A 14,950-nucleotide genomic window follows, 5' to 3' on the forward strand; every position below is an offset into this window, starting at 1 on the left:
GCCCAGACTAGTTTGAAATTCCTGGGTTCAAGCAATTCTTCCTCCTCATCCTCCCAAACTACTGGGATTACAAGTTTGACCCACAATGCTTGGCTCATTACATTTTGGATCGAGAAAAGGTAGAAATAACCCAAGTATAAATCAGTAGGGAAATGGATAAACAGTGTTTTAGTTACATTGTAAAATTCAGGTATTAAAATGAATTTTGAATTTTAGAATATTCACATTATACTGAGCATTCCAAATGCAAAAATCTAAAATCTGAAACGCTTCAATGAGCATTTCCATTGAGCATCATGCTGGCACTCAACAAGTTTCAGATATGGAAGCATTTCAGATCTTCTAATTTGGCAGGCTCAACCTGTAACTGCAAAAACACAAAAATTCTACATTACATATGCATGCAATTATATGTAGAAATATAAAATCCACAGGAAGAATATACTCCTACCAAGAGCAGAAAGAGAAAAGGCACTTTAGCTGTACTTACAAATGTTGACCTATATAAAAGTAACACAGCCTAGTGGGTGCCTTGAGTATCTGCTATATTATTTTGTTTGAAATGTTTCATGATTTTAAAAGGTTTAATTACTTTTTGTAAAAAAATAAAACCACTGTACTAGATGACTTTTATAGGTAACTCTCAGTTCTCACAGTGCTGGTTATAAACTGCCACAGCACTGCTGCTGCAGTGCATGTTTTCCCTTCCCCAGTCAGCTAATACTTAATGACATTCGGCCTAGGCATTACGGTCTTCACAACAACTAGCACAACTAGCACAGTACCTAGAATGAGCATCTACTAAATAAGTACTAGACGAAACACTAAAAAGACCTGATACAAACTTCTGCACATAGTCAGCACTTGTTATTATTCAATTATTAAGGTAATCAAATCTCTAGTTTTTCTGATACTATTCCTTTATGACCAAACCATGGTTCTTTCTGTTTAACAGTTTTACCTAATCTCTCCTTTTTGTAGGTTTTCTGGTACCCTTCACTATTCCAAAGTACACTGGCTCTATTTAGTCACTTGAATTCTAGTTCCTTTATGAAAATTCTTCCCATATATTTATGAAGCTCATTCCTTAACTTAGAAAAGTATTTTCTGAAGGATGTTCAGATTGTTTAACACTCTTCTGACTCAGGTTTTTACCCAGATGAGTTGTTCCTTTAATTTATTTCCTTTGTTTCACTCGTTCGGCTGGTTTCTCTATTTCTTTCTATTTGAATACAAACAGAATTTGGTATGATTTCCTTTAAAGTTTTCATGTACCTTCAGAATCCAAAATTATTGTTTAATAGAGATGACTGAGCAAATTTTAGAAAGGTAGGAATATAACTCTGAGAATTCAAACAACTAAATAAAATGCTCATTTGAAAAGGTGCCCTACATAAGAAAGTGTAATATACACGTTTTAAAAAGATGCTAGTTTAGTAGATTAAGAAATATAATGTGTACAAGTAGAAAAGATTCTCACATGAGTGGTCTGACGAGATGTTGTGTGGCACCAAAACAAAGTCATCCGTGTCACAAGAAGAGTTCTTGCTACTAGTACTGGCAGAATCTTTGGAAACTTGTAGATAGTTGGGAGGACCCAATGGTGGGGAAGATAAGTTTTCTTCCTGAATATGCTGCATATCTGGAAGGGACTAAAATTAACAACATAAAATTAAAACTGGCCTAATAATCAAATGTAAGTCAGAATAGCGACTAGACTAAGGAAAATTTTTTCCCCACAAAAGTGGGCATAAAGTCCAATTCCATCTAAGGTTCAAAAAATCTGGAAAAGCTTTCCTTTAGAAAACCTTTCTTTTAAAAGTGTTTGCATAAAGACTTCTAAAATGTTTTCCAAAAATGATATTTAAAAATATATTATACCACTTATCACATGTACTTGCCTCCCTCTCTGGAAGTTTTTGAGAAAACTGAGTTTTTATTATCACAACATCACCAGTTCTAGCTCATGGCCTAACAAAGCAGATACTTAATAACTGTCCACTTAATGACTAAACACAAAATGTTCAGAGACTTTAAATTAATGACATCTTATACACACCAAAGTTTTAAATCTATTATGAAGAAAAATTACAAGCAGGAAAGCAAGAGACCACATTATGTAAAAAAGTAGACAAATCAGTAATGTTGCCCACACTTAAGACCAGAAATGTATTTATAGACTTGGAAAACCTTACAGGTATGCATGTGTTCCTTTTGTTTTTGTTTAAAAGGGGAGTAGTTGGTTTGTTAGTAGGAGATAGGACAGGAAGGGAAGAAAAGCATGTAAATATATTTAAACAAATACTTAGATATAACTAGCTACATATCTTTTTTTTTTTTTTGGAGACGGAGTTTCGCCCTTGTTACCCAGGCTGGAGTGCAGTGGCGCGATCTCGGCACACTGCAACCTCCGCCTCCTGGGTTCAGGCAATTCTCCTGCCTCAGCCTCCTGAGTAGCTGGGATTACAAGCACGCGCCACCATGCCCAGCTAATTTTTTGTATTTTTAGTAGAGACGGGGTTTCACCACGTTGACCAGGATGGTCTCGATCTCTTGACCTCGTGATCCACCCACCCGCCTCGGCCTCCCAAAGTGCTGGGATTACAGGCGTGAGCCACAGCGCCCGGCCTAGCTACATATCTTTTGTCGTTTATCTAGTTCAAGGACCCTAGTTGACAACTCATTGAATATTTTGATTATACAATGGTTTTCTACAACAATGAACTTCATAGCTTGTTGTGTTAAGCCCCTATTAACCTGTTTCATCTTTGCCTCTATTTAAGGAAAGGAAAAATACTATATTATGCTCTTCAAACCCAAGCTTTAACTACCTGGTTCACTTCTGCTGCTTCTTTGAATGTCACGGCGCCATGATATAGGTCATTTCTATCACTTATTTTCGTGTGTGTGACATGCACTTGACACATTTTTTGAAAAGACTTTATATCTCAAGGTAACGAAGGGAAGGGAAGATGGAAGAACTAGGACTACTGAGCCTCAACCATGGGCTAGGCACTGTTAAGAGCTTTCCATGTTACCTAACTTTAGCCCTATTCTGAACTCCATTTCACATATAAATAAAGTTCAGACAGGTAATTTGCCCTAGATCACACAATTAAAAAGTAGTAAAGCTGGGCTGGGTGAGGTGGCTCATGCCTGTAATCCTAGCACTTTGGGAGGCGGAGGTGGGTGGATCATGAGGTCAAGAGATTGAGACCATCCTGGCCAACATGGTAAAACCCCGTCTCTACTAAAAATACAAAAATCAGCTGGGTGTGGTGGCGCACACCCGTAGTCCCAGCTACTCAAGAGGTTGAGGCAGAAGATCACTTGAACCCAGGAAGCGGAGGTCACAGCGAGCCAAGATCATGCCACTGCACTCCAGCCCGGTGACAGAGCGAGACTGTCTCAAAAAAAAAAAAAAAAAAAAAAAGGAGTCAAGCTGAGATGTGATTCTAAGTATCTACCTCCACAATTTCTTTTCAGTGGTTTAGGCAGGAACTTTCCCAGTTTCTCAGTTTTTTCTCCTGCTATCTACAACCACCCTGGTCATTCTGTCTCCTAAAAGACGAGATGCTTCCCTTCCATGGGCGCTCCTCTCTCTACCTGTTGCTCTGCATCCCAAGCTCCTTTAGTAAAGTCCCCAATGACCTAGGAAAACTCCCCTCAGCTCCGGACATTTTCACCCTCTCCCTTTATTAAGGCATTTTTCCCCTCTGTAGATAACCATGTTTAACTTTCTCACATCTCAAATCCCTACAACCCTCTCAAACTACCATCTCTTCATTTCTTTTTTCTTTTTTTTTTTTTTTTGAGACAGGATATCACTCTGTCACCCAGGCTGGAGTGCAGTGGCACAATCTCGGCTCACTGCAACCTCTACCACCCAGATTGAGATTCTCCTGTCTCATCCTCCTGAGTAGCTGGGATTCCAGGCACCTGCCACGGGGCCTGGCTAATTTTTGTAGCTTTAGTAGAGATGGGGTTTCACCATCTTGGCCAGGCTGGTCTTGAACTCCTGACCTCATGATCCACCCACCTCGGCCTCCCAAAGTGCTGGGATTACAGGCACGAGCCACTGTGCCTGGCCTCTTCTTCATTTCTTAATGTTTCTTGAAATTATCATCTTCACTGACTCAAATTTATCACATCCTATATATCCCTTAATTCATCATAACCCACTCTGTCTTTAACCCTTGAATAAAGTTGTCTTTACTAAGTTTACCAATAATTTCTATTGCCAAGTCCAGCAGGTATTTCCCCTATTCCTTAAGGCACTTGAATTCTGCTCCATCTGCACTGTAGACCATTCTTCTAAACACTCTTCCCCTTCATTCAGTGATCCTATTATCTCGTCTTTCCTCCTACTTCTTGGGGACACCTTCTGAGTCTCTTTTGTGAGTACATACTTCTCATTTGCCCCTTAAAAAGGAGGAGGAGATGAGCATGGAGTTCCACAGAAGCCACTCTGGGCCCTTAACACTTTACTTGTATTTACCCTAGTGACCATGCTCACCGTCCCTCCTACCTTTACCACTCACAGAATGATGGTTCCCACTTCTTTTTTTGAGATGGAGTCTCCCTCTATTGCCCAGGCTGGAGTGCAGTGGTGCAATCTTGGCTCACTGCAACCTCTACCTCCTGGGTTCAAGCGATTCTCTAGCCTCAGACTCCCGAGTAGCTGGGACTACAGGCATATGCCACCACACCTGGCTAGTTTTTGTATTTTTAGTAGAGACAGGGTTTCACCATATTGGCCAGGCTGGTCTCAAACTCCTGACCTTGTGATCTTCCTGCCTCGGCCTCCCAAAGTGCTGGGATTAAAGGCGTGAGCCACCGTGCCCAACAGTTCCCACATTTTGATCTCCAGCCAAGATTCTGACGAGTTCACTTGCCTATACAACAAATCCACGTCTGTACATTAACTCATCATCTTTATACTCCAAAGCACTGCTCCCCAGGTTCCCTCAGAGTGACCCTGCCAGGCAGCCATGGTCACCAGCAAGGTCTCTCTCTTCCTCAGGTCCCAAGTTCAGGCAATCTTCAAGATCTGTGTGCTCTTTGCCCTTCTCTTACCTGGCTCTCCTCTTCTCCTTTCCTACTGCCACCTAGTTCAGGCTTCGTTCTCTTTTTTTTTTTTTTTTGAAAGAAAGAAAGAAAAAGAATAAAGAAGAGAAGGAAAAAGAAAAAGAAAGAGAGAGAGAGAATAGGAGTATTGCTTTCTTGCCCAGGCTAGAATGCAGTTTAGTAACGGGTATTGAAAACCTCTTTTATACCAATAATTATACTTGATGTAAACAGGAAGGAATAAGGGAAGAAAATAACAAACGAGCAGCCAACCAATATTTCATTTAAACCTATGAAATGCTATGCGATTACTGAGGAGTGATTTACTTCCAATTATGTAGTCACTTATGGAATAGGTATGAGGTGGTAATGTATGTTTTATGTATTTGAAGTGGAGAGTTCTATAAATGTTTATTAAGTTTACTTGTTCCGGGTCTGAGTTCAAGTCCTGGATGTCCTTGTTAATTTTCTATCTCGTTGATCTATAAAATCGTTAGCTCTTCTTGTTACATTGATCCTTTTGCCATTATGTAATATCCTTCTTTGCCTCTTTTGCTCTTTGTTGCTTTAAAGTCTACTTTATCAGAGGCGAGAATTGCATCTCCTGCTTTTTATTTATTTGTTTATTTTTACTCTCTGATTGGTTAATAAATCTTCCTCCTTCTCTTTGTTTTGAGTCTTTGTGTATCGTTGCATGTGAGATGGGTCTGGATGCAGCATACCTATGGGTTTTGGCTTTTTATCCGATTAGAATATATATAACTTTAATACTGGCATTTGATGCTAGCTGGCTGTTTTGCCCATTAGTCAGTGTAAATTTTTCGTTGTGTTAATGTTCTTTTCTTTTTGATATATTTTTGGAAAGGCTGATATTGGTTGTTCCTTTATATGTATAGTGCTTCTTTCAGAAGCTCTTGTAAAGCAGGCCTGGTGGTGGTGAACTCTCTAAGTACTTATTTGTTCGCAAAGGATTTAATTTTTCCTTCGATTATAAAGCTTAGTTTGGCTGGATATGAAATTCTGGGTTGAAAGTTCTTTTCTTTAAGGATGTTAAATATTGGTCCCCACTCTTTTCTGGCTTGTAGGGTTTCTGCTGAGAGATCTGCTGTAAGTCTGATAGGTTTCCCTTTATGGGTAACCTGACCTTTCTCTCTGGCTGCCCTTAGTATTTTCTCCTTCATTTCAACCCTAATAAATCTGGCAATTATGCGCCTTGGGGTTGGTCTTCTTGAAGAATATCTTTGTGGTGTTCTCTGTATTACCTGGAATTGAATATTACCCTGCCTTGCCAGGTTGGGAAAGTTTTCCTGAATGATATCCTGAAGAGTATTTTCCAACTTGGATTCATTCTCTTCATCACATTCAGGTACACCTATCAAACGTAAATTAGGTCTTTTCACATAGTCCCATATTTCCTGGAGACTTTGCTCATTCCTTTTCATCCTTTTTTCTCCAATCTTGTCTTCTCGTTTCATTTCACTGAGCTGGTTCTCGACTTCTGATATCCTTTCTTCTACTTGATCAATTCGACTGTTTAAACTTGTGCATGCTTCGCAAAGTTCTCGTGTTGTGTTTTTCAGCTCCATCAATTCACTTATATTCCTCTCTAAATTGTCCATTCTCATTAACATTTCGTCAAACCTTTTTTCAAGGTTCTTAGTTTCTTTGCATTGGGTTAGAACAAGTTCTTTTAATTCACAGAAGTTTCTTATCACCCACGTTTTGAAACCTGCTTCTGTTATTGGAACACACTCGTAATCTATTAAGCCTTGTTCCATTACTGATGAGGAATTGCGATCCCCTGTAGAGGAAGAGGCATTCTGATTTTGAGTATTCTCTGCCTTTTTACGCTGATTTCTTCCCTTCATTATATATTTATCTGTCTGTAGTCGTTGTAGTTACCGACTTTCTAACTAGGTCTCTGAGCATACGTCCAACTTGTTGATTCCCAGCGCCGAAATCTGAGCAAACCACTGCGCCGGTCAAAACAGCAGTGTTAAGATTGATGGTGCTTTTCTGCCCGGGAATCTCCGGACTCTGCACCAAAAACTGGCGTGCTAAGGCACCAGCAAAACCGCCGCGCCGGCCACAAGAGTCGCCCTGGCGACACGTGGAGCTCCTCTGCTGGGAATCTCCTGGTCCGTGAGCAACAAATATTCGTCTGAAAGTGTGGCGTCCTCTCGTTCTCTGCGCTTTCACTGGGAACTATGAGCCCGAGCTGCTAGTGATCAGCCATCTTGGATCTCAGGCTTCGTTCTCAAAACAGCAATGATGACAGCGACGATAATGATGATGATAATAACAAAAGGTGCAAGGGTCTCAAGGTGTTCTCTCTCCTCTAGTGGAGACCTCTCTCACTCTAACCTAGTCCTCCACCCTGCTTTTGGGAGAATCTAGCTAAAACACACAGTGGATCATATCACTCTTCACTTTAACATCATTCCAATGGCTCACTACAACTTTTAAGGATGCAACTGAAATTCCTTTGCTTGACATCCAAATTCTGTTGAGTTTCTGCCACCTCTCTAGCTTTCTTTTCCCTTCACCCATCACCAATGCTCTCTACATCACCAAACTGAACTGAGTGCAGCCTTCTCCTTTCTGCAATGATAGAAAAGGCCTGTATTCGAGCTATCCACCATGGGAGCCACCACCTAGCTAAGGCTACTAAGCACTTGAAATATGGCTGGTGTGAATAAGAAAGTGAATTTTAAAATTCACTTAATTTTTTTTTTGGCAAAATAAAATTCCTGTTTATTGCTGGACAGTATTGTTTCACACATACATCAAACAGGCCAAAAAAAGCAAATGGTGACTTCATAGACAAAAAAGGAAAAAAAAAGAAACCTTTTATATTTGACCTTATTAACCATCTCATACAAACCAACTACTTATAGTAGAGCTAAGTATATACACAAAAAAAGTTACTGGAATGCTTGGAATAAGATTGCTTTTCTGTTGTCGTTTTCGCTTATTTTACAAGGCTTTTTTTCTCCTTTGAGATTATAATGAACATGGTCACACAAGTCAGAAGTAGGACAGAGAATGCTCCAAAGGCTGGTTCGGTCATCTGAGATCATTAAAAAATGGCTGACCCTAACAATATGTACAAAAATATAAAATGTAAATAAAAAATACAAACAAATTTCCTTTTTAAAGTACTTTAAAAAAAAAAAAGCAGGGCTTTGGAAGTTTTGTTTTTTTTTTCCTCCCTTGTTACAAACTCTCATGGTTTGGGCTGGGTGGTGAAGAGCATGTGTCATCTGCAGGTGACACTGCCCATAGGGGGTGGGCTTCTCTACTCAAAGGTAACCACTTTTAGATTCTGAGATGGAGTAAAGGGTGAATAGGTCACGATAGGCTTTTTTTTTTTTTTTTTTTTTTTTTCAGTTTGACTTTTCCTTTTTTGCTGTCTAGTCATCCTCATTGGTCTTCTGCTTCTTGGTATCGACATCGTCAAGCTCATCATCTTCAGCTGCCTGCTTGCCTGTAGCAGACTCAGCTTCCTCTTCTTCCTCACTATCACCTTCTTCTTCATCCTCTTCCTCCCCACCTTCCTCTTTTTCATCTACCTCATTGTCAACCTCCTGCTCCCCATTTTCCTCATTATCATTTCCATTAACAGGGGCATCTCTTCCATTTGCCGCCTCTTCCATAACTTCCTCCTTCTCCTTAAGTCCTTGGATGGTGATTTCGAAGCTGGTGTCTACGGCTGCATCTGACATGGTAGAGCAAGCCAGTGATCCAATGCAGGGGATTAAAAAGAAAGCGAGAGTTCAGGGACTCTGGCGATAAAGCTGCTGGAGTCCGTGGTGGCTGAGGTGGCTGCTGCGAGCGCGGAGTCGGACAGAGGAGCAACAATGCAAAGATGACTTTTCAGAGCAGCCAGTGGGGCAATTCACTTAATCTTAACAAATTTCAATGTAAATGGCCACGGAGAGCTACAGAATTCCTTCAGTGGCTCATGCTTCTATGACTTCAAGTACAGAAATTCTTCTACTTACAGTATCATTCTTTCACTAATTCATCTTGCAAACTTTCTTCAAAACTCAGCTCAAACAATCCCCTCTTCTGAGTAGCCTTCCTAAGTCCTTAGTCTAATTTTGATGTTCCCCATTCACATTCCCATAAGCAACGAAGACACATATACATATGCTCCTAGGAATGATTAAGTTACCTACCTCTTCTCCATACAATTAAATCAAAACCGCTTAATGTTAGGGACTGGCCATCTCATTCATTAGTATAAACCAGAACATCACACAAAGTATTCAATAACTGTTATAAAATGAATACATAGGCCAGGTGCAGTGGCCTAGAATTACACCTGTAATCCTAGCACTTTGGGAGGCTGAGGCAGGCAGATCAGGTCAGGAGCTCGAGGCCAGCCTGGTCAACATGGCAAAACCCTGTCTCTACTAAAAATACAAAAATTAGCTAGGCGTGGTGGCTCACTCCAGCTACATGGGAGGCTGAGGCAGGAGAATCACTTGAACCCGGGAGATGGAGGTTGCAGTGAGCTGAGATCACACCACTACACTCCAGCCTGAGTGACAGAGCAAGACTCTGTTCAAAAATAATTAAATAAATAGGTAGGGCAAGGTGGCTCACGCCTGTAATCCCAGCACTTTGAGAGGCTGAGGCAGGCAGATCACCTGAAGTCAGGAGGTCAAGACCAGCCTGACCAACTTGCAGAAACCCCGTGTCTACTAAAAATGCAAAATTAGCCAGGTGTGGTGGTGCATGCCTACAATCCCAGCTACTTGGGAGGCTAAGGCAGGAGAATCGCTTGAATCCAGGAGACAGAGGTTGCAGTGAGCCGAGATCGTGACACTGCACTCCAGCCTGGGCAAGAAGAACAAAACTCTGTCTATAAATAAATAAATATTCAAGATTTACCATCTAAATTGCATTTAATCTCTAGTCAGTATCAATAATTAAAAGAGCAATTTGGAGTTTTTTTTATTGTTCATAATTTTTTGTTTTTGGGAGGGCCTACAATTCTTCTGGAATAAAGTAGCAGCTAAATATTTACATGAGAATGTAAAAAAGACAATGTTATACTGCATGCCTGTGTATATCAAGCCTCTGTATGATTCTACACCAGTCCTAGGAAGGGGACACAGGTATGAAATCATCTTATTTTTGGCAGTTTATGTTAAATATAAGGTCCCATCAAACCATCCCATTTTCTGATCCCACTAACTGAAAATTATATACAAATGTTCCTACTTTCCTTTTTTCCCCTGCTTTCTACTTCATTTCCATTTTTTTAAAAGCCTTCCTAAAATGGTGTTTATTGATTGGTTGGTTGGTTTGTTTTTGAGATAAGGTCTCTCTGTACCCAGGCTGAAGTACAGTGGAGCAATCACAGGTCACTGCAGTCTCGAACTCAGGGGCTCAAGCACCCAGCTAATTTCTTATTTTTTGTAGAGAGGGGATTTCACCATGTTGCCCAAGCCGGTCTCGAACTTCTGGGCTCAAGCAAACCTCCCACCTTGGCCTTCCAAAGTGCTTCCAGGTGTGAGCAAGCACACCCAGCCAACCTTACCTTTTTTTTTTTTGAGACAAAGTCTCACTCTGCAGTAGTACAATTTCAGCTCACTGAAACGTCCACCTCCCAGGTTCAAGTGATTCTCCTACCTCAGCCTCCCAAGTAGCTGGGATAACAGGCACACGCCACCACACCTGGCCAATTTTTTAATTTTTAGTAGAGACAGGTTTTCGCCATGTTGGCCAGGCTGGTCTCAAACTCCTGACCTCAAGCAATCCACCCACCTCAGCCTCCCAAACTGTGGGATTACAGGCGTGAGCCAGTGAGCCTGGCCCAACCTTACTTTTTAAAGAACTCTAATGAATAAGACATAAAAAGGATATGTTTATGCCAGTGACTTATTTTGAGATGGAGTCTCACTCTGTCACCCACCCTGGAGTGTAGTGGCGCGATCTCAGCTCACTACAACCTCTCCCTCTGGGGTTCAAGTGATACTCCCACCTCAGCCTCCTGAATATCTGGGATTATAGGCACACGCAGCCATGCTCAGCTAATTTTTGTATTTGAAAAAAACACCGAGACACAGGGTTTTGCCATGTTGGCCAGGCTGGTCTCAAATTCCTGACCTCAAGGAATCCACCTGCCTGGGACTTCCAAAGTGCTGGGATTATAGGCGTGAGCCACCACACCCAGCCATATTGTATTTTTTTTTAAAGAGTACATATAATTTCAGAATGGGAACTCTGATTTGCTGCAAATAAAGATACTTAATTAGGCTGGGCACAGTGGCCCACGCCTGTAATCCCAGCCACTCACGAGGCTGAGGCAGGAGAACTGCTTGAATCCAGGAGGTGAAGGTTGCAGTGAGCCCAGATCGTGCCATTGCACTCCAGCCTGGGCGACAAGAGTGAAACTCTGTCTGAAAAAAAAAAAAAAAAAAAAAAAAGATACTTAATTAGGATTTTTTTTTCTTAATAGAGGCAGGTTCTTACCATGTTGCCAAGGCTGGTCTTGAATTCCTAGGATCAAGCAATACTCCTGCCTCAGTAAAAATAGGTTTGGCCACCAGAGTTTTTAACATCTAAAAAGGCTTTCTCTCTGTCCTGCCTCTCTTCACTCCTCCAGTTAGTTCTACATTCACCTACTCCTTGGCAGCCCTAGCCTGGCTCCTATTTTGTTCTCCTCTTTCAACCAACAAAAACCTCAAAATGTTCTCTCCAGTCAAAGAAAATTTCCAGTTCAACATCCTCCCTGCTGGCCTCTCATCCCTCTGTCACACTACCATCCCACAGGCTCCTTTATGTTTGCTCTCCCAAAATTAGATTCTTCTCTGTTGTTCTTTTCTCTAGCACAAGCTTGCTTTTCATATCACATTGTGTCAAATATATGGTTTATAATAAAGGCCACAATTTACAGAGAATTTGCTATGGCTAGGCACTTCCCACATAGTACTACCAGGAGCCTGCAAGCAAAGGTTAATCAAGTCTATGGTCCAGATGAGGGCTCCGTGGCCCACCTCTCTAACTGACTGGCCCAAAGTCACTGAGCGGGCAAGCAGCAGGGCTAGGATTGGTGACAGTGTGCCTGGCTCTTAATTTTTTAGTTCACAAGAATATAACATAAGACTTATTAACATAATCTCCAGTCGGGCGCGGTGGCTCACACCTGTAATCCCAGCACTTTGGGAGGCCGAGGCGGGTGGATCACGAGGTCAAGAGATTGAGACCATCCTGGTCAACATGGTGAAACCCCATCTCTACTAAAAATACAAAAAATTAGCTGGGCATGGTGGCACGTGCCTGTAATCCCAGCTACTCAGGAGGCTGAGGCAGGAGAACTGCCTGAACCCAGGAGACGGAGGTTGAGGTGAGCCGAGATCGCTCCATTGCACTGCAGCCTGGGTAACAAAAGCGAAACTCCATCTCAAAAAAAAAAAACCATAATCTCCATTATCTATTTGGTATGAATTTGCAGGGCTGTATAAGAAAGGCTTGCTGCCAGTTTTGAGACTTGTCTGTTTGCAACAGGCTACATGTGCACGTGCTTTACCTAACAGTTGACACTTCCTGCATTATATACTATGTGCCAGACACTACATGCAGTAAGTGCTTGCACTCACTTATCTCTGAAGAACCTATGAGGTAGGTAAATTACACTCACTTGACATATTAAAAAAAAGGTATCCTAGTTAATATGACAGGTAAGGGACGTGGAGGCTCCAAGACCCATCCACATAAACCTCTGAGTTGCCTCACTTTTATGGCTCCCCTACCTTTCTGCCAGCGGAATTCAAGAAATTCAAGTCTGGGGCTGGGTGCCATGGCTCACACCTATAATCCCAACACTTTGGGAGGCCAAGGCAGGCAGATTACTTGAGGTCAGGAGTTTGAGACCAGCCTGGCCACCATAGTGAAACCCCATCTCTACTAAAGATACAAAAAATTAGCTGGGTGTGGTGGCATGCACCTGTAGTCCCAACTACTTGGGAGGCTGAGGCTGGAGAATTGCTTGAACCCAGGAGGCGGAGGTTGCCGAGATTATGCCACTGCACTCCAGACTGGGCAACAGAGCAAGACTCCATTTCAAAACAAACAAACAAAAACCTAAGAGGAGAGCTAGGTAAAACCCTGGGAGAGTAGAGTAGGAAGAAGACTACAGTGATCAGAAGGCCTCGGGATTAGGAAGAAGTACTGAGATGGGAGGGAACACAGCCATGAAGAAAATGGCTTGGGAAATTCAGGGAAAGGAAGAGGTTTGAGTAGAAGCCAACTTAGAGGGCCAGAAATCATTAAGAGAATCTAAGTCAGAGAAATCTGGCTCAGAGGTGACTCCTCCATCAGTAGAAATTCCACATGCAAAAAAATCCAAGCTCATGTCTACTGCATTCAGACAAAATAAATATCTACTGCCTATCCACCTGTAATGGGTACTCTTTGTTTACAAGTATCATCACCGAAACACCATATGGTATAAAAAGGTGATAGTACTATACTCACTGTTCAGAGGAAAATGGCCCAGAGAGGTGGCATTTCTTGCTGCAGCTTACACAGTAACATATGGGCAGAGGTCTGAATACAGGTCCCTTTGACCCAAGTATAATGCTTCTTTCTCCCAAACCTCAGCTGCATTAGTAAACATTATGTATAAAAAGAATATCCACAGCATATGTGCATGTTCCATTTGAGAACAGATGTAATAGCACTAACTCTGAAATTACTTTTAATAAAACCAGAACTTACTGGTGGAGAAGCAAAACGACAAGATGGAGAGCCGACACAGGAGCTTCCAGAGACAGAACCAGAATACACGGGCACTGGAACTGGGCAAGCTGGGGGAAGAAACACAAATGAACTACATCATTTTGTAGTGCAGTCACGTGACCTGTATAATAGAAAAACCTGCCAAAACTACCATACCTTTGTGTTCCCCCAAAATTTGCATTCACCTACTTATTATCATAGCTGATGAAACTAAAAATGCAGCAATTACTAAAACTATTCCAACTTCGTTTCAGAAGGAAAAATAGAACTGTTATTATAAACACAATCCTAGGTATCTTATCAGGCTGGGCACAGAGGCTCACTCCTATAATCTCAACACTTCGGGAGGCTGAGGAGGGAGGATCATTTGAGGTCAGGAGTTTGACACCAGCCTGGCGAACATGGTAAAACCTCATCTCTACTAAAAATACAAAAATTAGCCAAGCGTGGTGGTGACCACCTGTAATCCCAGCTACTTGGAAGGCTGAGGCAGGAGAATCACTTGTACCAGGAGGCAGAGGTTGCACCACTGCACTCCAGCCTGGGTGACAGAACAAGACTCGATTCAAACAAACAAACAAAAAAAGGTAAATTCAATGAAATTTTAAGAGGCATAGTAGAAGATTAATTTTGTAATAAAAAATCATTAATTTTTCCGAAAGCCTGCATTCATTCTTTAAATAAAAATACAAAAAATGGGTACTCACATTTCTTAATTGGAACTTGCTCAAGAAAAGGATGACTAAAAAATGCTTCTGTAATGAGAAATGAGAATGCAACCTTTAAAGAGACATTGACTAAAATATCAACCAGGCTATTTTCCTCAATGTATTCAACATAATGTCTAAGATCAGAAATCATTTAAATTCTTCATATAGCCTCCATTTCCTTTAAATGTAAAAGCATATTTTTATAAATCCTCTATAAAATAATTATTTTAATAATCATATAAAATGTATCAATAAAAATTAAGTAATTATGAATTCTCAAAACATCTATCACCAACACAACATACTCTGATGCTACTTACACAGACATGTTCTCTAAAGAATGCCACCCTCTAGTGGACAGCCCCACGGGAGAACCGTGACCACTAGGCCCATATTAAGCAACCATGTTAACTACACCC

General features: G+C 41.3%; 2 protein-coding genes across 3 annotated transcripts in view; both read right to left on the bottom strand.

The window, feature by feature from the left end:
- The window catches only part of ULK2 (unc-51 like autophagy activating kinase 2), a 109,482-nt gene that overhangs the window by 49,119 nt on the left and 45,413 nt on the right, over positions 1 to 14,950 (bottom strand). For both annotated transcript variants that reach the window (XM_064378260.1, XM_064378259.1), the window contains exons 11-13: positions 14,529 to 14,576; positions 13,801 to 13,889; positions 1,481 to 1,652 (exon numbers count right to left, since the gene is read on the bottom strand). In XM_064378260.1, coding sequence (XP_064234330.1) covers positions 1,481 to 1,652; positions 13,801 to 13,889; positions 14,529 to 14,576 — 309 coding nt within the window. The remainder of the gene's footprint in view (positions 1 to 1,480; positions 1,653 to 13,800; positions 13,890 to 14,528; positions 14,577 to 14,950) is intronic.
- LOC135275689 (prothymosin alpha-like) lies at positions 8,452 to 9,534 on the bottom strand. The gene has a single exon (XM_064378027.1). It carries the CDS (start codon positions 8,790 to 8,792, stop codon positions 8,481 to 8,483), a length of 312 nt encoding a protein of 103 aa, XP_064234097.1. The 5' UTR covers positions 8,793 to 9,534; the 3' UTR covers positions 8,452 to 8,480.

Source organism: Aotus nancymaae, unplaced genomic scaffold (genome assembly GCF_030222135.1).
Source record: "Aotus nancymaae isolate 86718 unplaced genomic scaffold, 86718_ANA_hifiasm-v0.15.2.pri h1tg000018l, whole genome shotgun sequence".
In the NCBI taxonomy this organism is placed as follows: Eukaryota; Metazoa; Chordata; class Mammalia; order Primates; family Aotidae; genus Aotus; species Aotus nancymaae.

Coding starts and splice junctions, on each gene's coding strand:
- LOC135275689 (XM_064378027.1), bottom strand. CDS start 8,792: ATGTCAGATGCAGCCGTAGACACCAGCTTCGAAATCACCATCCAAGGA.